General features: G+C 32.6%; 1 protein-coding gene across 1 annotated transcript in view; it reads left to right on the top strand.

Annotated features, from left to right (window-relative positions):
- The window catches only part of LOC150100670 (P protein-like), a 76,970-nt gene that overhangs the window by 27,581 nt on the left and 32,472 nt on the right, over window positions 1-16,917 (top strand). Inside the window, exons 3-7 of the mRNA XM_090401069.1 lie at window positions 256-336; window positions 3,742-3,936; window positions 13,752-13,887; window positions 14,285-14,357; window positions 14,648-14,796. Coding sequence (XP_090257195.1) covers window positions 256-336; window positions 3,742-3,936; window positions 13,752-13,887; window positions 14,285-14,357; window positions 14,648-14,796 — 634 coding nt within the window. The remainder of the gene's footprint in view (window positions 1-255; window positions 337-3,741; window positions 3,937-13,751; window positions 13,888-14,284; window positions 14,358-14,647; window positions 14,797-16,917) is intronic.

Below are 16,917 nucleotides of genomic sequence, written 5' to 3'. Positions count from 1 at the left end.
CACTCTTCTCTGTTAATGTTCTTCCTCTCTCTTTGATATTGTCGTAGCAGAGAGAAAATAACTATAAATTCTCTTCAGCTGCATGTATAGCAAGGTATGAAGGTAGCAGTTTCAAATTACTTAATGTAATATTACTTATTTTTTGTTCTTTTTTGTAGACTTAGAAGCGAAAGAGGTCAAGCAATGTTTAAATCATTGATAGTACGATAAATCTGATACAGTGTACCAACGATTTTTTTTTCTTCTTCTCTTCAGAATTCCCACCAATTTGCTTCACCTCCCAAAAGGGTTTCCTCCTCTCAGATCATCATCTACCAGCGATCTCGATGTATCACAGTAAGTCGTATTTATTTATTATTTAAAAGTCTGTGGATCTAGGGAAACATACGCACACCTATTTATAATTATACATACAAGAAACAATACGAGATAATATATGTATTTCCATTAAAAAATTTTAAAATTATATATATATATATATATATATATATATATATATATATATCCAATTTTCTTGTGTAAAATAAACACAAAACATGAGACATTCACGAACAGACAGACAGACAAACGAGGACATGGCTTGAAGATATAAGATCATGGAGAGGATCACGTGGCTATGCAGAAACAAAAAGCAAAGCTACCAACAGAGAGAACTGGAAGGACATGGTGCTGCACCCTCTCACTGAGGAAGCTACATGAAGAAGAAGACATTCACACAGCCATTTTTTCGGTGTCCGGAGAGTTTCTCGAAAAGGCAATTAATTGAAAGACAATTCTTCGAACGACAATTCGTCGAAAATGCAATTCATAGAAAAAACAATTAACCGAAAATTTAAACTTTTCGAAAATGTTATGATAAAAGTGATCCATTTAGAACAAATACTGAACCCGAATCTGATTCAGATTCGCTATTTGAAACTTTTACAAGAAAATGTCGAACCGTTCAGGTTTTCAGTTCAGCTATATTCGGGGCAACAAAGAAATCACGTGTCCAAATTATGTATTACAATAACTCTCTGACTTAGCGGAATTAGTAGAAGTTGTCGGTACAAGAAGCTGTTTGCACGGTTCAGTTTTTGTTCTAAATGGGTCACTTTTATCATATCATTTTCGAAAAAAAATTTTAGTTAAATTTTTCGGTGAATTGTTTTTTCGATGAATTGCATTTTGGATTAATTGTTTTCTCGATGAATTTTCATGGAACCCATTTTTTCTGTTGTTTTTACGAGAACATGAAGTGGAAAGCGATTTAGAAATAAATCTTATTTTTTTAATTACAGAAAGAAATATTTATTTTGAAAGGATATGTTAGCACTTTTTTAATTTCTTAGAAAGTAAAATGTCACATACATCCTGTGGAATGAACAGGATGTATGTGAAGTAAATATTTTAATCCACAAAATAACATGAATGAGTGATAAGAGATGGAATTTACGATACAAATTTTATATCATAAATTAATCCTAAAATATATCGTAAAAATATAGTAAAAATGACCATTAAAATTTTTGTATTGTAATGCTGGGGGTTACGCATTCACATTTCTTATCAGGTTCCATATCTTTTGTTCTGAGTAATAAAGAAGTATAACAAGAATAGTATTATGACGTATTGTAAGCTTTATCTGCCTTTAAAATTGCTGTACTCTGAGTCACAGTGTTACCATTCTGTTACTATTCTGCTTTCTCATTGTCCATATTTACTTTTCACCACCTTTTCTTGTTTTGCATGCATAGCCTTATCAAAAGATTGCAATAATAGTCATTTGCCTGTTGTCGCAGGCGTGAGAGATCAACCAATGATAATACTGCGTCACATGTATTATACAGATGATATTGCTGATATAATCAGCTGATGAAGATAGTGTTTGTACGGATAATACAAGTCTGGCTTACTGTGTTGATATATGTCATGTCAATAAATAGCTGGAATTAAAAAAAAACTTTTAAGTGATAAAATTGTAAATAATTTTAAAAATTTAAATATTAATCTACATTATTCATTTTGTTCTTCACTTTTGAATTCACTTAAACAAATGCCATTATAATTCTGAGTTATGATAAAATTACTCCTTCATTTACTCCTTCCCTTTCCAAAGTTCTAATACAACTGCTATATTAATCTCCTCTAGCTGTAATTCGAAATTAAGTCATTAATTTCGAATTACACAATTCCTGATTTCCTAGCTTTAAATTTATTCATTTCTATTCATAACTGAAGCATATTATTATCTGTAAAATATTCCTTGTTTTTTCCTTTTCATTTGGGGGCGCTAGTGTCGCTAAATTTAACATGTATTTGCAAGATCGTTTGCTCAAGTTACTAGTTCATGTATGTTAACAGGAAAGTTGTATTAATTTTTATAGCGATTATTATATTAATATAATACTTTTGTTCTTTTTGTTAAACTCACCAAACTAATTCGTGTTCGGCAGTTGCACATGTCTGTCACTACTACTACTTGGATTTGTAAAAATGACCACCATTTTCATACTACTTCAGATTCCATTATATTCGTACGGTGTGGAATGCCGAAGTCATCGGAAATAATGGTGGATATTTCTGTGTCCAACAGGTGGAAATCATTTGATTAAATTACTACTACATTCGTACTTTCAATATTAAATGCGTGTGAAATGATAATTCAGTGTTTTTATAGAGTTCATAATTGAAGATTTATAATTATTGAGGATTAAATTTTCAGTTATTTTAATTATTATGGGCGTTAGAATAATTTCACATGTATAATGAAGTAGTGTCAAATGGAATACTCCTCACCTTTTGAGGGACAAAGAAAATAGAGTGCAGATAATCCATTATCGTGTATTGTGTGTTAACTGTAAATTTAAATAATGAACCGTGAACTATTTTTGAATAAGAGCACGTCGTATTCACAAAGGTGAAATACATTCAGCTCGTAGTTAATCTAATAGTTGAAATATTTCTGGCTACTGCTTGAGTTCTAAATGCCGATATGAATAAAACAAATCCAAATAATTCTTCTTTAACGATTTGTTGATACAAAATTAGAATGGGTGTGAAGTTAAAATATTGTGGCACTAATTTTACTGTGGGAAAGTTTAGTATTCATCCGACTGGTGAGCAGTTCCCCATTTGCTTTCCCTCGTCACGTTTTTCGTTCCCCGTTCCTTGAAATGATAAACGCGTTGCTAAAATTCGACGTTGATAGCTTTCATGGAAATTTTTCCACGGTAAAATTGCCTTCTAATAATTATACGTTTAGTATTTGTTACTGGATGGTCACAAATTACACGGGTGTTTACAAGAGTAGTTTTTGTTCCTCTAAAATTAATTATCCTGAATGATGTTTTTAATATAAATTTAATATCAGAAGGTTAATTTGCATAGGTTAGCACTAATTATATCGGGATCCGACTTACATTCATTTATTTAAACGTGCAGACGTTCTTTTTAACTTACATTAAGTGTAATGTTAAGTGTAATTTTATCAACTATTAAATTTATTATTTCTCCAGTATGCATAGAAATTACATTTTTAGATTTCTCTCAATGTAAGTGTTGCTGAAATGGTGCTTTAGCAATATTTCGAACGATTACATGAGGTCTAAAAGTCAGAAATCTGAAAATGACATGTTAAACCCCACGGTAATTGAATTCATTATCTTGTGTGTGTGAAAGATAGTAAGCGTATCTTTGAGAGTAGTTTCAACAGTTGCTAAGCAACGAAGAATTTCTTATCTACAACACTTCTGTTATTAGGGACCCAGAAGCTGACGACAATCTAGATATCGACATACCCGTCCCCTCAAGGAGTAGAGATTTTGCTATGCCTACAAAAAATACAATTTTTGCCTCGTTTAGAAGTAGGAAAAAAGAAATATGTGACGAGAGAACGCCCTTGCTAAATGGATCTACATCTCCGAAGAACGTGTCGAAATACATGTTTATGAACAGGTAAGAATTTTTGTAATTTGGAGAATAGATAAGATATCGGGAACTGAAACTTCGTGTAGTTTTGCAGGGCATAGTTGGCTACATTTTTCTGTGCTTTTATTTCCAATCCTCAGTTATTTTTCCTTACTATGATTTCATTCATATCAGGTATAGAAAAATAACTATTTCTTATCTATCTTGAGTTTTTATGAATTTTCAGTAGTTGTCGGGGTACATAATTACCCTTCCAAGTGAAATAACTAAAATCTTTCACCAATTTTGGGAGATGGAATTAATTACCTATTTTTATTTTGTTGTATCTCGGAAATTTCCCTTTGATTTACAAGTGAAATTTACGACAACGAGTCCAGCAATCCATGTTAAATTTAGTATTAATATTATTAAGTATTTTATATGTATATTTTATCAGTTCGTTTATATTAAAACAAATAATTTGAGGCCTTTATCACCAATATATTTTACAGAATTATTGCACAAATTTTTTTGGAGACGCTAATATTTTGGGTGCTCAACCTGTTACAATATTTGTATACAACGTCACTTCATTCTCTTTATTTTCTTCGTAAACGCATTTCACACATCCACCGCTTTGTATTAAAACGGGATTCGCCCAAACTTTAGAATTGCTAAGATGGCTTATTATTCACGTTCTCTCTTTCTGCCATTGGAAAAATAGCGTATTTAGTTGGAGCACTTAACATATAATATTCATGTCAACTTTTTTTCCTGTTCATCAGACTTTCCAAATTATTTATCGAATCTATCCTCAAAGTGGGCATTATAAAGACGTTGACAGCAGCTCAGCGTGGCTTGAAGTTCTTACGCAATCGAACAGTCACGTGATTACCTCTCCTTGTCCGTCGTCCTTATCATCCAATATTTTGTTTACTACTTTTAAAATATCTCCTGAAATTGAATTGCTATCATACTAAAATGTAATTTGTGTGTCTTTCTTCCTCGTCAAGTAAAAACCCGGGGTTATAGCAGGCAGGCTTAAAGTTTTGAATTTCAGAAAGCTAAAATATTACATTTAGCTGCATTTCTCTGTCCTGTCACTCCTGATTATTACAATTCATGATATCGAGTGGTATTATTATGCATGTTCGCTTCATCCATATCATCATTCTTGTAGTGTATATATATAGTATTTAGCAGTCAAAGGATAAATTTCTGTAAGAAAATTCCATTAGTTGCTGTTGTGCTATGATACAATGCTCATCTTGCACAACTCTTGCTCTTTCGTTGATATTTCTTCGCCTATCTCATTCCCTAATAATTACACTGCTTTGTCGTGGTCGTTTCCTCTCTCCATTCTTTTAAGATTCTTCTAACTGAAATACTGTTAAACAATCATTTAAATGCGATTTTCTAAAATACATAATCTCATCCGGTCTTACTGAGTTTCATAAATGTACAAGTTTATCCAAAATTCAAATTCCTGATTTCAGCTAATTTATTTTCATCCCATCAACTACTCTGTCTTTTGGAAAAATTCCCTTTATTAGTATCAAATATCATTTAGCAAACCGAACAGAGCACCGATACATCATTACCAAGAAATGTATAAGAAATCCAAGAAGTGATAAGTACAGATCCTAACTTACACACTTGGATGTAATCTACAAAGAAGGTATTATAGAGTTCTGTCTTCTACCATCTTCAGCCAACAATGTTTCTATAATGATTTTTTTTCCTTGTCCCAAAATGAAGAACACTGAGCTTATTTCCTTTCTCTTATACCTTCCCATAATCTTCACTCTTCTCTTTATTCATCCATTCAAATCATATTTGAACGGGTTGACAGTTCAAAATATGAATTTGAAGTATCTCTTTATTCACCCATTAAAATCATATTTTAATGGGTGAATAAAGAGATATTTAGATTTTCTACGAAGTGCCTCTTGTGGTACGGTAGTTAACGAAGTTGTCAGTTACGTTGTCACCTGTTTTTGTTCCACATTTATCCTCCATTTCTTGGGTAGCGTATAGATTAACTTTCCAAATCAAGTAAACGTGATCTGCTTAGTACTCTTCGTGAGTCAAAATGTGTTTGTATTAAAATCAGCATGAAAGTGCAGAACACACAAAATGAATCCTAAGCATACTATCTTTTTTTTGTTGTTGTTTTGAATATATCATTTCTTGAGTGCAGAATATATGTCTGACGACTTTCTCGGAGGGGGGGAGAGATGTCCTAATTGTGCCATCTTCATCTCAGCAAACTGAACCTTCCAAGTTCCATTTCAGTGACCCATATAAATGATAGCTTGATACAAGGTCTGGATTGTATGCAAGATTGTCTTAATATCTCCAAGCATAGCGCATGAGATATTTGCATTTGAGTCCGTAGCACGTGTCATGTGATAGTAGTGTTTACTCTGAATTGTTGGCTTCAGTTTATTATGTATTACCTCACTGTAACATTCGCTTTTCAAAAAAGAATGCTGATTTTTCCATTAAATATTCACAAAAATCATGCAGTTTAATAAGAATGAGATTGAAAAATATGAATAAAATATCCTACATACGATGTATTCTGGGGTGTGTGTATGTGGGGGGGGGGTATAGACCTATTTTTGTACAAATCTTTAATTCTGTCATGTTTTAGAATGATCAGACATTTAAACCGAAATTTCATAAAGCTGGAATATTTGGAATGTCGTATCAAAAAACTTCACCGAAAATTCTTGATTTTATTCAGAAGAATATAAATAGCGCTTCTTACTCGTTTATTCCATACTCTATTAAAATATTTCTCTCTCCCTACCTTTTTTTACTTCTTTTGTCCCTATTTTCCACTGTCATCCATATTGATGAAGGCGAAAGTGGGCAAACCAAATCGTTTCCTCCTTCACACCATCCATTTATTCGTTGGAACAACCTCCTCGATTAACATTTATTCAAACCACACACTTACAACAAGCGGTAACATTTATTACCGTGTGTTGTAAGTACCGTTATGCGAGTTAATAGTAAGAGAATAAATTCTCTTACTATTAACTCGCATAACGGTACTTCAACACACGAGAAGTTGTACTGTATAACGTTATGTTTGGAATTGCTATTAAAACATTTTTAATATGAGCACCTATTTGTAATTTTCTTTCGATATTTCATATTTCTTCAGCAATTTAGTTCTTATCGCTGTCTTTAATTCTCATTGTACCTCTTTAGTATAGTTATTACGGATGAAAATCTCACTTTTTCCAGTGAGATTTAACTTTTCTGACGCTAATCATTTGGAAATAGGAATTCGGCATACTTGCTAAATAAATGAGGAGTTTCATGAAACTCAAAATGATTGAAGCTACTTTGTGCATGAGAGGTGTTTAATAGCCTCTCATGCACAAACAAGCTGATCACAATGTTTCAAGTTGATAGAAGATAAATGTAATAATATACAACTGGATTCAGACTCACGTGTATTAATTTCGTTATAAAGATTGTCTTATACCACCCAGAATGGGTGGGATAAGACTTGGATAATCTCAGAACCTGCTCTGGAGACAAAACGGAACATTTCCGCCGGACCATTTGTGTCCTCCAGTAATTAATGATCTCTCACCAGGTGATGAAAGGCATCTACTAATAATTCTCGTCACTCTTCGCCGACAGAAACGATTACCGATTTATTTTAACCTGTGAAGTTGCATGGGCAGACTGAAGCCAAAACAATTTTTTTTTTGTGTGTAGTCGAAGTATGTGAAAGTACTATCAGTGAGAGTTGATATTAATCGGTAAACGTTAAGTATTTCCTTAATACACATAGTGGAAAAAGTTGGTCAATGCATCTTTATTAAAATTATTAATATTGTAAACGGATCCCTCTCGTGGAGGTAAGCCCAATGAAAGTGCAACAGTGAATGAGTGATGTAGGGGAATTTGTAAAGTATCCAACTAACAAAGATAAATCCAAAACATTCGTTCTGTATTGTGGGGAAAGATCAACGATATCCATGTTGAATTTGTGCAGTTTATTGTATCCTGTTGTGAAATTTTATTTAAACATTTTGTTTACGAAACATGATTGTCTGCCTTTTGTCATATAAAGAAACAAGATATATTATCGCTTTTTTAGTGTAAGAGATAACTGTAGTCAAGTTACAAAATGCTGTAACAACCATAAAGATTAACGAAGACCAGTTCTTAAACTTCAATTCTGGTCTGTACAGTAATAATTCGAAGCTACTTGCTATCTTTTTACTCCATTAAAAAATTTATATTTTATTAAAACAAAATGAAAATAGGAATAATATAAATCTAAGTTCAGTAAGAACTACTTTGCATTCATTATTTTTATATGGAAATTAACAAGACGTGCAAAAGGAATTTTAGTTCGTTTAAAATTAAGAGAAGCATATACTCTAGATGCATAATTCACATGGAGAGGTCTTCCTGAATTATTGCTGAGTATCTTCATACTAATATATGAGTATACATGGGATTTGAAATAAGGGGTGGTCATAGTTTAGTTTTAAGCAGGATAATGAGTTAATATTAGAAAAAAAAACGGCCAAATTTTGTTTTCTTCACAAATGAAGAGTTGGGTTAGAAATAAAAGTTCTGAGTAAAACTAGAGATAACCGATTATATCGATGGCAAAATCATATTAAAAGTGAAAGTATTAAGAGGAATTTGACATCTGTTTAGCATTCACGGAAAGAGAGGAAAGGTTTAGAGAACAGATGTTTGGCGCTAGGATGTACATTTGTCGGATACGTTTCAGGACCTTCCCTCCCTCTCCTTCTTGGTATTCCAGTATAGAGACGATCATTACACTCATTAATGGACTCGTCCCCCCCCCCCAATCCAAATGCAACCTGATATATGCATTACAGAATGGTACTATTATCTCATAATCACTACTTGTCATTCACATTAATTATGGCTGCGATTATCGATCGAATTAACTTTAATTCGATCGATAATCGCAGGTTCTTATGGGTTCTATTGAGCTTTAACTCCTTATATTCATTTTCGCCCCAGTGACTTGATTTCGTTTTCTGTATCATAATACGAAGAGACGAATTATATTAGAGACTTGACTCATCTTATTAATCAAAATCTCAAAACTCAGACTGGGCGTTCTTCTAATTTCTGACGTCATTAAAAATTCATCTGCACCCGAATTAAACAAAATGGCTGCGAAAAATACGCGGCTCATTATTTTAGTCACCTAATCAACGGGAAAAAACTAATTAAGGTATACATAGTGAATGAATGGAGCCAGGAAATTGTCTAGATTTTCAAGTTGGTCCGCTTTCTTCTCCAGGAGAGGACCTCATATCTTAGATATTTAGACAGAGGGAGGAAGTTTGTGCAGCACGTTACTTGATTCCAAGTTCCAATTTGCAAAATACAAACTTTTTTTTTTTAAAGAAGCCTTGGTTTATGGAGCTTTTTTATGGTTTACGGTCATTGATAGTTTCGAGAACTGCCATAGCGTTTTTGTCTTTCTAACCTTTTTGACTGCCCTGTCGTTCCCAGTAGTGAACTGCATGGAAATATCTTCATGTTAATTGATAATGATTTCGAAGAAGCGTGTTTCATAGGGTATCCACCAAATTTTTAAGTGCGTTTGTTGACTATCCTTATGTCTCTCTAAGGCGTTTATTTAGGACGTCTTAAGATTGCCAAATCAGTTAAAGTAATGAGATGAGCATATCGTAGCTGTTGATTGCTTTCTTTGTCTGGTTTGTGAGGACGGGGAACGCCCATCACTCCATACAATATCGTTAACGCACAGTTTATGTTTCATCAACGTCGACTTCCACACACTCTTAAGACTGAAGTGACTCATTTAGTTTTTGCATTTGGTTTGCAGCTCTGTATCGATCTTTCAGTACAGAAAAACAGTTAAGTTCCCGTAGTTTAGTATCGACTTCTATATTGTTTAACTCTTCTGAATATCAGTTATTGTACACATAACTAAATATCACGCTAAAATACATTTATTTAATACTTAATTATTAGTATTTTTTTCCCTAGAGAAAACGCTACACACATGTATTTATTCTTTCATTCGTGTGTTTGATTCATCCACAAAATTCTTCAACTCCGTGTTGTTTGTTCTATGACTTATCACATGTTTGCATCGTGATAACCCGTAAACGCCGACCTTCGTAATTGGCAACATTTCCTGATATTTATATTGCTACAAACAGCAGTATGTAAGATGTCTAAGAACGAAGTGACACCTCTGTTATCGAAGATATATACGGAAGATAGCTTTACATCCATAATTCGGCTACTGGAGTTAGTTCGCAAGTATATCAGCCCTTTTTTTCTTTCTTTTTGCATTGCAGGAGTTAAAATATACTGAGATCTCTGTTATCTACATTGGGCCTTGTACCCATGAACGGCTTTAATTTAACCCTGAACCGTAGCTATTCTCAGAGATCTTCATATCGAGCTGTTGGAGATAAGTTTGTGCAGTCATAATTCATAGCGGATAGAGAAAGTTTTAAATGTAGGAAAGTAAAATTATACCTCCTTAATGATTAGATAAGTGCATTTTAATCGAAATGTTACTTTCATTCTATAAGTTAATCGTTTAGTTGATTAGATTAGGAGCATGAATCATTCAATATCTTTATCGAATTAATGATTTTAAATTTAATGTGTTTGAATATTACAGTCGATTACTTCATTTAGATAATTCATTATTTCGAAACAGAATTTAATGCTTTTTTTTTTCGCTGCAGCGTATGTTTCTCTACCGATTTGCCTGTTTTGTAGGGCGTTTTCTTCCTAATTACTTATGAGACAAGCTAACTTACATTCAGTTGAACAACATAGAAATATTTCTCGATTGTCATGCAAAAACTTGTGTTGTAGCAAAATATGCTAATAAATATTCAGATACTAGAGAAACGAGGCTTTATAGCAAACCAGAAAACTATAATTTTCCCTTCGCTAGACGAAAAACGTTTTTTTTTTTTTAATTAAAAAAAACACGCATTTCTTTTTCTACTGTAGCATTATTATTACTTATAAGGTATGATGCAAGATTTGGGTGCAGCGCCACCTATTTTTGATTTCTAGTTACTTTTTTTTTTTTTTTTTTTTTAATTTTGTATTTTGGAATCCTCCAGTCCCTGCTTTTTTATTATTAAGCATCAACCATCTCAAAACCTTTTGGACTATTTTTTTCATTGCTTCAGCGAGAACTTGAGTATTTTTGTCCTAGATCACAAAACTGACAAAAAATAGTTTGAAGGTATTAACTCTGAAAATAAGCAACCCAAACCCTTCCAGTAATATTCAGAAAATTCTTCAAAAAATCAAAACTGCATCTCCAACGATGTTCAGATTGAAAATTTATTAATAATATCAGATTGCAGGGTTGCAACATACCACAGATTATGCTCTCGTATCCTACCTAATTGCTTCGAAGACAAACTGGGAAATCATAAATAGCTTTTCAGCTGCTCAACACGAGATCTGTACAATGAAAAACAAAAAGTTATCAAGGGGGAAATGGAATATATTAGCAGATTACTGGTTTGCTGATTAGGTAGACTCCAGACAGTTACGAATGAAAACCAACGGCTGAAAGTTTACATTAACATACTATTATCGCATTGTATTCTTCACTTGCATTGATTTTAATACTTATGGGATTTAATAAAACACGACCTTAATTCTTTCGAGGAATGAAAAACAATTCACTTAAGTAAATACATTTATAATGAGCTGACTGAGTTTGTTTTAACCATAGTTTTATCTCACAGATAAAATGACTTCAAGTCACGGGTTTTTATTTTCTAGTTTTGTCATCTTAGCTATCAGTGCGCCAACGTATCTGGCGTCCTGAGTATCCTTTCACAGGAAGAGACACCTGACAGGAAGTGACGTGATTACATTAGCGTAAATATTTTTTTTTTGTAAGGAAGCAAATATTGTGAAAGAATAAAATCGATTTTAATCGTTCGGCGTAATTTGTCTCTTTATACAAGGGTTTTAAAGAGGAAATTCTTGGCCAATAGGTAGTAGGTAAAAATTTCACTGGGGTTATAGACGTTTTAATATATTTAGGTGTAATGAATTGGATCTGACGCCAGATCATCACCCTGCTCATCAGCGAAAAGTAACTGAATTTCCATGTTTAATCTATAGAGCAGGATTTTCTAAATTATTCAATAATCTTTTAATATTGTATAACAATATTAAAATACCGTTGAAAATTTAGAAAGATGATTTGTGCGTTTTGACAAATGGTATTAGACAGCATATGGACAACGTTTTAATATTTTTTTTTTTTTTTTTTTTTTTGGCTTCTCTAAGCCCCTGCTATCCTCTCAGAATCTCAAAAAAGCCTTACTAGAATATTTCGTTTACAGTAATTGAAAGTTAATTCATTTGTAGCCTTAGACTTGGGGTTCCCGGCAGAAAGTTTAAATAAAAATATACTGATTCTTTGGAATAGTTAATGCTATGATATATCTCAGTTACAAGTTTTGTTAATGTCCCATGACTTAATCTCCAGTTAGGAAACGCTAAAATTTCTTATAATCGCAAAACAAATAGTTTTCATTTTTTTGTATTAATGATGACACTGAATACATAAATTGATACATAATTAAATAAATTACTGTTATTTCTTATAGCAAAAAAAAGCGTTTTTTTTTTTGTCTTAATGATGGCACGGAATACATAAATTGATAAATAATTAAATTATTTTAACCACTATTTACTAAACATGGGATGATTGTTTTCTATTGTTTATTTACTCGAACAGTAAGTAATCTGGCTAAGGAATACTAAAATGACCATTATTGCTCTCAACAATATTGAACTTTGAAGACGTACCAGTAACTCATTTCGAAACGATTTGTGATGTCTTTTACACAGTTTCAGAAAATTCATTGAAGAAAATTAATCCAAACACAATTTGACGAAGAATTCGTGTAATGATTATTTATCAGAAAAATAATTCGATTATCATTTTTAACAAATCTTCTTCGGTAATTTCTAATTTCCTAAGATCAAAGATTTCAATAACTTCTGTTCTTTTTTTTTTTGTGGATCAGATTATTCTGTAATGTGTAATATACTATTCCATAGGGAGCTTAATGAATCATCCTTCTATGCTGGCAATGTTTTAACTCGCATCGATAGTCACAAACTCATTAAAGAATGGGTTGCAACAATTGCATAATTAAAAACTAAATCATAATTAAAGAATGATGAGTTGTATCAGTTGATATCTTCATTGATTTAAATAGTTTTGCATATGTCTATGAATTATGCAATTTTTCGACCTGCTACGATAAAGCAGCGGGTCTAAACTACCTAAACTACATTGGTAATTTCGGTGTTTGGATACACAAGTTAAAACAAGTAACACATTCCATTATGATGTAGGCCTACTCTTTGATTTGGAAATTTGACTGCACAGAACGTTTGTTTTACGATAGGTAAATACAGTTAATTATTTAATCAACGTAATTGATAGAGAATAATATTTACCATTTTACTGGACGTTTCGTTCCTTTTCACTTTGTTATAGAATTTCAATAACTTCTCCAACCGATTTTGTTACATCGCAAATGTTAAAACTCTTAAACTTATCTTTAAAAATTCCTAATAAATTTATTTCAATTTTTGTAATCATAGTTAGGATATAACGCCTAAGTTAAATCCGAACTGGATTCTAGTTGCATTTCCTTTTCACCAAGACTGCATATCAGGAGGACGCTCTACTTATGATTTTTTTATTATGCATTTATTTTATTTTATATAAATTTCCTCCTTAATTTCAACTTGCAATTTTTTTGTACAGTTAGAAAAGCTTAAATCATTTCCTTCTCCAGAGATGGCGACACAAGCACCGAATCTCCAAGTCCCAGTTCTTCAGATAAGGGTCAAGAAGAGAAACCCAAGAGGATACGAAAGTTATTCAGTGGTATCAAAATTGGTGTTCTTACTGGCTTTGTTATATTTTCTGTGGTAAGTAAACGATCGCAAAACAATTCGTCATACTTTTAAGTTAAACATTTATTAAACACATCAGACGGTTTATTACTACACGAAAAAGAGGCAAAAAAAAAAAAACATTATCGTTATCCATACAATACATAATACCATATAAAGTAATAACGCCAGAAACTTTTTCCCATGAAATTCTGGGAGTTTTTAAAACTAAAATCGCCTTAAATGTGCATTCGAATCATCACATTTAAAGTAAACATTTTTACTCTGCAGTTAAAACCAGAATTGTCTTTGATTGTAAGCCATTTGGTTGTTGGAAGCTATATTTTGGAGACATCTGATATGTTTCCTAGATAATTGCACTTTCTCAGTTAGTGTGTTTCCAAATATTTTAGTTCTATCTTTGTTTTAATAGGTAGCACTGAGTTTTATTAAGGAGAAGGAAGACAACTGGATCACTGTTGCAGTAAGGGAGGAAAATCCTATCTGTATCCTTTTTTTTTTTTTTGCGCCTGTGGGTTGAATCATTTGCTCGACAGTTTAACGAGTTAGCACTTCATCATCTTCATTTCAAATAATGAAGAATTTTAACGTGAGATTATAAGAAAATAATTTAAGAATATATTTAACCATGTTTTCTTTATACGATGAGCAAGTGTAGCCTGAAATTATTTGTTTCCAACTTATTAAATTATTATTACAGCTTCCAATGCCTCTGAAAACCATAATGGTGTTCTGTGGCTTATTTGCACTTTATATCTTTCTTAATTAAACTCAGCTATTAATTTATCTGAGAAAATGGAAGAGTGGGCTCCTGTTCTTACATTGCAGGCTGGAGGTCATTTTCTACCGGAGAAATTCAACAACTTCACCGAAAATCATGTCGTCTTCACACTGGTCTCGGTAGACACAAATGGTACCAAAACGGTAAGTTATATAAAAAGCATTTTATTGTATATTTTAAGTCAAATTGTTTACATAAAACCAGACAGTGTATTAAATTTTGGAGGCATATTGGTATACTTAAGCAACAGTCGTGAAAATGTTATGTAACTTGCAGAAAGAGTTCAGCATAAAGAGGCTATCCGAAGAATCTTTCAGTGTTAGCGTTCAGCAGATAACTGTGTGAATTGAATGAATGAGAAAATGGAATATCATTAGGGAAAATGTCTGTTCAAATCTTTCGTTGGAAATTTTCTAGTCGAAGTTCATTAGGAGCAGAATACATACATCGAAATTAAATCAATGGAAACACACCATAATTACGTGAATAACCTATGTATTTTCCATAGGCTAAATTCAAGAAAAACCTTTTGCTTACTTGAAAAAAAAGTTTTGCGCATTTGTACCTGTGCATATACTATTAATTTTAACTCCAGCTTTGAAATCGGCCATTCTCAAGAGTAGAAGATGCCCACTATGTGACTGCGTGAGTCGGACGCTCCGGCTAACTCTGTTTAAACGAATTATTGCAGCGGAGAACGAACGAGTGGAGCTGACATGTCAGGATGTGAGACTTACGCGGTGTCTACATCATACGACGAACAGCAAGCATAGAAGCTGAACTTGCTGGATGCGTATTTCACATGGTAAGTTGAACTTTTGTGGTTTGTTTCTGCTACCCAAGACGATAAATGATTTTTCTGCAGTGTTTGAAAACCAAGAACTTTTATGTGTCCGTTAAAATTCTATGATGAAAAGATCACCGTAGCATCCACAGAAACTATAATAAAACGCTTCTGCACAGCACAAAAATATTTTAAATAAATTATTTAGATATTTCGGTTTAAGTATGTTTTTAAACCATCAATATTAGAAAGTGTAACTTAGAGGCACTTCAAAACGTGTTTCTCGTATCCTAAAGAAATTTCCATCACGTTTAAACCTACTAAACAAATAGCAGTTTCTTACCACCTCCAAAAGATAGAAGCACCAAAGCACTAATCCTGTACTGAACTAAAAAATAAAATAATGACCTCTTTCTTACCACCGTCAAAAGATAAAATATTATTCTTATTACTACTTGGAGTATATCAAATTCCTTTTAATTGCAAGTTGACCTACTTTGGACAAACAAGCAAATCAGTCGCAAAACACCAATCCTGTACTGAACTAAAAATAAAACAAAAGTCTATGATCATGAATTAACTTACTAGCCACAGAATCCATGGGAATAAAGCTAAATTACTACATGGAAGCAACCATGAATTCCAACGTCTTTGGCAGAATGTGCTCTAATTCTTCAGCGTCCAAACTTTAATCTCAATGAAGGAATATATACTTGTATTCAGTAGCGCACTCAGGGTTTAATATCTTGGGGTGGGGGTGGAGAGTTGGGTAGACGATTTGAGAATACACACTACGCATCGTATTTAGAATATACACCACTGCTCGTATTTAATGTTTTCTTTATATGAGGAGCAAATGTAGCGTGAATTTTAATTGGTTTCCAACTCATTATTGCACCAACCGAAATGCGAATATTGGAAGCAGCTGTACTCCCACCCATTTTTGCTATATTTTTTTCATTTTGTCATTTAAAATAAAAATTAAAATTCCACCCTTTTTTTCGCCGTTTTACTCTGTATTAAGTTATTTCTCAAAATACTTGCTGCTCTCCCTCCTCCTCTCAAACATCATAAGAAATATCAAGAACTAGTGAGAAACGTTTAGTTTTATTGGTATGCAATTTCACACTGAAAATACCGTAATGAGAGTTAAGTTCTTCATCATCATAACACTAATTACGGTATAGACCATATTGGTCTGTTCCGGTCTCATTATCCATACAATATCCTTTTTTGAGATCTGCTCTGTCTTCTCTTTCTAATTGGCTTATATTTTAGTATTTGTTTAGGATGTCGGGTGTTGGCCATTCGGTTTACGTGTTTAATCCATTTTTGTTTATAATTGTTCAATTGTTCTTCTATTGATTTTGTTTTTAGTTCTTTTAAAATGTCTTCGTTCCTTTTTTTGATCTAATAATGTGTATTTTGCAGATCTTCTCATAAATCTCATTTCATAAATCTTGTTTTTATTCTTTGTTTA

Source organism: Typopeltis vanoorti, chromosome 12 (genome assembly GCF_054136105.1).
Source record: "Typopeltis vanoorti isolate ZY-2024b chromosome 12, IOZ_Tvanoo_1.0, whole genome shotgun sequence".
Lineage (NCBI taxonomy): Eukaryota > Metazoa > Arthropoda > Arachnida > Uropygi > Thelyphonidae > Typopeltis > Typopeltis vanoorti.
Note: the sequence above shows the minus strand (reverse complement) of the source record. Positions and strands in the feature narration are given on the sequence as shown.